Source organism: Entelurus aequoreus, linkage group LG03 (assembly GCF_033978785.1).
Source record: "Entelurus aequoreus isolate RoL-2023_Sb linkage group LG03, RoL_Eaeq_v1.1, whole genome shotgun sequence".
Lineage (NCBI taxonomy): Eukaryota > Metazoa > Chordata > Actinopteri > Syngnathiformes > Syngnathidae > Entelurus > Entelurus aequoreus.
The window spans coordinates 86,608,370-86,613,369 of NC_084733.1; the positions used below are offsets into that span (position 1 = coordinate 86,608,370).

General features: G+C 42.6%; 1 protein-coding gene across 1 annotated transcript in view; it reads left to right on the plus strand.

Moving 5' to 3' along the window:
• The first annotated feature begins 2,676 nt into the window (after positions 1-2,676).
• Positions 2,677-5,000, plus strand: part of LOC133645976 (potassium voltage-gated channel subfamily D member 2-like) — a 34,305-nt gene continuing 31,981 nt past the window's right edge. The window contains exon 1 of the mRNA XM_062040900.1: positions 2,677-2,753. Coding sequence (XP_061896884.1) covers positions 2,677-2,753 — 77 coding nt within the window. The remainder of the gene's footprint in view (positions 2,754-5,000) is intronic.

A 5,000-nucleotide genomic window follows, 5' to 3' on the forward strand; every position in this document is an offset into this window, starting at 1 on the left:
GATGGCAGTCAGATTTCAGACGCGGGCTTCTGGAGGACAATTAAGCTGCAAGATTGCTTTTTTTTTAGGTAGGGGGTTTAACTAGATGTCAAATTACAGGCTTTTTTTCCACACTTACACACGTGTTTGTGGGCATAAAATGTGCCTCAGAGGACGTGCAATAACATGTAGCACGTTTACTCCAGAATGAGCTCATCTTCAACCGTAACGAGGAGAGGAGCGTCGCGGGCGTCGCCATGGCAACCCCGCAGCATCGACTGTACTTGAGAGGCCAATAATATTGACCGGCCCGCGGTGTTTGACCACACTGCCATTGTGAGGCCGCGCGTTGGCACAAAAGACAGGAATATCGCAAAATAAACGTACCGTCATCCCTTCTAAATATGTCAGGAAAAAGGCCGAATCGTACAAAAACCGAAGGACTTTTTCCCAAAATAGTTTCTATTTGTTTTCCGGACTACAGGGCGCACCGGATTATAAGGCGCACTGCCGATGAGCGGGTCTAGTCAGGCCTCATGACAAGATAGATGAAAAAAAAGAAGCTTATCGACTACAAAGGCGGACGCGCTGACTTATGCAGATCCCAAATACAGATCAGCAGGTACCAGAAGGTAAGAAAAGTTGCTTTGGCATAATTCAGACTGAATTGAATAGATGTACCGCATTTTCCGGACCATAGGGCGCGCCGGATTATAAGGCGCACTGCCGATGAATGGTGTATTTTCAATCTTTTTTCATATATAAGGCGCACCGGATTATAAGGCGCATTAAAGGAGTCATGTTATTATTTTTTTCTCAATGTAAAAGACTTCCTTGCGCCCTACGCACTGCCGATGAATGGTGTATTTTCGATCTTTCATAAGAGTCTATAGCTAATATAGACACTTATGTCATCATGCGTTGCCTTCACTATAACACTTATATAAGACTTTCAAAGTCATTTTGATAGTAGGCTAATATAGACACTTACATCATGCGTTGCCTTCACTATAACACTTATATAAGACTTTCAAAGTCATTTTGATAGTAGGCTAATACAACTAATATAGACACTTACATCATGTGTTGCCTTCACTATAACACTTATATAAGACTTTTAAAGTCCTTTTGATAGTAGGCTAATATAGACACTTACGTCATGTGTTTTCTTCATTATAACACTTGTATAAGACTTTTAAAGCCATTTTGATAGTAGGCTAATATAGCTAATATAGACACTTACATCATGTGTTGCCTTCAATGTAACACTTATATAAGACTTTTAAAGTCATTTTGATAGTAGGCTAATATAGACACTTTCGTCATTTGTTGCCTTCATTATAACACTTAAAGAAGACTTTCAAAGTCATTTTGATAGTAGGCTAGTATAGACACTTACATCATGTGTTGCCTTCATTATAACACTTATATAAGACTTTTAAAGTAATTGTGATAGTAGGCTTGTATAGACACTTACATCATGTGTTGCCGTCATTATAACACTTATATAAGACTTTTAAAGTCATTTTGATAGTAGGCTAATATAGCTAATATAGACACTTACATCATATGTTGCCTTCAATATAACACTTATATAAGACTTTTAAAGTAATTTTGATAGTAGGCTAATATAAACACTTACATCATGTGTTGTCTTCATTATAACACTTATATAAGACTTTTAAAGTAATTTTGATAGTAGACTAATATAGCTAATATAGGCACTTACATCATGTGTTGTCTTCATTATAACACTTATATAAGACTTTTAAAGTAATTTTGATAGTAGGCTAATATAGACACTTACATCATGTGTTATCTTCATTATAACACTTATATAAGACTTTTAAAGTAATTTTGATAGTAGGCTAATATAGACACTTACATCATGTGTTGTCATCATTATAACACTTATATAAGACTTTCAAAGTCATTTTGATAGTAGGCTAATATAGACACTTACGTCATGTGTTCCCTTCATTATAACACTTATATAAGACTTTTAAAGTAATTTTGATAGTAGGCTAATATAGACACTTTTGTCATGTGTTGTCTTCATTATAACACTTATATAAGACTTTTAAAGTCATTTTGATAGTAGGCTAATATAAACACTTACATCATGTGTTGTCTTCATTATAACACTTATATAAGACTTTTCATTTTTTGCGGATCAAGACAGATTTGTTTTTTCGCGTTTTTGGTCCAATATGGCTCTTTCAACGTTTTGGGTGGCCTGCAGTTGTTGTCCCAGACCTCTTCCAGAGGGGCAGAACAGAGCTTCAGGTTGAGGTGGTCTAGAACCGGCGGGGCGGGAATTGATACTCCGTCATCCCGACACGCCGCAGGGCGGATAAGGATCTGGCCATCCGTCTTTTGCCCGCCTCAACCCCCGTGTGTCGGCGGCAGGCTCGCAAAGGCGGGTACCTGCTCGGCGGAGACAACAGGAACACGGCTTTAATTCCTGCTGCCGTCATGGCGAGGAGAGGAGTCGGATCTCCGCTCTCCCCCCCGCCCCCCACCCCCGATGAACAATCCATCACTGCGAGTGCTTCTCTCCTCGCTCTTTCCTTTTTTCCCGTGAATGTTGCAATTCATTGCTTCTTCTGGCACCTGGAGTCCAACCCCCCCCAACCCCCCTTCGCCGACACCTGCTTTCTACGCCGGCGGTGACACAGGGAAAGGACGTAACCCGTAATGAAGTGTAAAACTAATGACAGCTGGGAGATTACTCAGCCGGAAAGCAAACTGTCGGACATGAAGGCCCGTCGAGCGTGATATTGAAATGTCCGCCTCTCTCCCCCTCCCCTGCGAACCGGGTGGGCTAATGGCTCCGGCAGCAGAGGGGGGCGGCGGGCATTAAGACAAGTTCATTTAGGAGAGAGTCAACCTCCCGTGCAGCCATACCTTCGCATTTGCCCGCCTGGCTTGAGAGACACGCGCCTGTCATGGCCGCTGAGCGATGCTGATGCCTTGTCCCGGCTTCCTCTCGGGGGGTAATGGTGTGCCCCGGTCATCCACGCATGTGGGCTTCAGTCATTCGTCTCCGAGGCTTACCCTATTTTCCGCACTTTAAATCAATTTTTTTCCCCTCAAAACTCCACAGTGCGCATAATGTAAGGAATCATTCTGGTTGCGCTTACCGACCTCGAAGCTATTTTATTTGGTACATGGTGTAATGATAAGTGTGACCAGTAGATGGCAGTCAAACATAAGAGATAAGTGTTGGCTGCACCGTTTTATGTTAAAAAAAAATAAAGTTAATGTCAGGTTCAAACACTGATGACATTTATTAAACAAGACTAGAGGCAAAGAATCAAACAGAGGCAGAATTCAATTTGGACTCAATATTGAGGAGAAAACGTGTCGACCTGTAACCTTACAGTGTCACCCACGCTCTGCCAAAAGATTGTACTCCTCCTTCTTTATTTGACTTTCTCCCCCCACCTGGCCACAGCTGCTTCCAGAGGGAAGTGGGTCGTAAACAGCGTTGCCTTTGGTTTACCGAACAGTTCAAAAGAAGAGGTCGTAAAATAGTTCAAAAAGAGTTCCATAAAATAGTTCAAAAAGAGTTCGTAAAATACTTCAAAAAGAGTTTGTCTGGAAATTGGGCAGATCCTGCCATCTGTCCGCTTTGAAGTCACAGTGGAGTTTTACGAGCATTCTTCCTCCTGGTAGGCCTCAAAGACAGCCCCTGTCCTTTTGCCTGGAACTCATTTCAACACAAAGTTTTTTGTGATAACTTACAATTATTCTAACAGTTAAAGTACCAATAAGGTGTGCCGAAATTATTCTCTTCATTTGACCCATCCCCCGTGATTACCCCCTGGGAGGTGAGGGGAGCAGCGAGCAGCAGCGGTGGCCGTGCCCGGGAATCATTTTTGGTGATTTAACCCCCAATTCCAACCCTTGATGCTGAGTGCCAAACGGGGAAGTCATGGGTCCCATTTTTATAGTCTTTGGTATGACTCGGCCGGGGTTAAGCTTACCCACCTCGAAGCAATTTTATTTGGTGCATGGTGTAATGATAAGTGTGACCAGTAGATGGCAGTCAAACACAAGAGATAAGTGTAGGCTGCACCGTTTGATGTTAAAAAAAAAAAAAGTTAAAGCACCAATGATTGTCACACACACACGAGGTGTGGCGAAATTATTCTCGGCATTTGACCCCCTGGGAGGTGAGGGGAGCAGCGAGCAGCAGCAGTGGCCGCGCCCAGGAATCATCTTTGGTGATTTAACCCCCAATTCCAACCCCTGATGCTGAGTGCCGAGCGGGGAGGTAATGGGTGCCATTTTCATAGTCTTTGGTATAAGCTTACCCACCTCGAAGCAATTTTATTTGGTACATGGTGTAATGGTAGGTGTGACCAGTAGATGGCAGTCAAACATAAGAGATAAGTGTAGGCTGCACCGCTGGATGTGCTTCAACATAGGGGTATTATTATGGTGTGTGTATAAGGTAAGGCATATTATCTGCCGTTTTATTTCACAATATTACTTTTCTTACCTTCTGGTACCTGCTGATCTGTATTTGGGATCTGCATAAATCCTGAAAAAATGTGCCCGTCCGCCTTTGTACCCTGTGCCGTAGTCGATAAGCTTCTTCTTTTTCACAATCTTCTTGTTATGGGACATTCATCCTCCGCTGTTGCCATGATCACCCCCTGGGAGGTGAGGGGAGCAGTGAGCAGCAGCGGTGGCCGTGCCCGGGAATCATTTTTGGTGATTTAACCCCCAATTCCAAAACCTTGATGCTGAGTGCCAAGCAGGGAGGTAATGGGTCCCATTTTTATAGTCTTTGGTATGATTCGGCCGGTTTTAAGCTTACCCACCTCAAAGTAATTTTATTTGGTACATGGTATGACCAGTAGATGGCAGTCACACATAAGAGTATCATTATGGTGTGTGTATAAGGTAAGACATATTATCTGGCGTTTTGTTTCGCAATATTATGCAAAAGCAACTTTTCTTACCTTCTGGTACCTGCTGATCTGTATTTGGGATCTGCATAAATCCTGAAA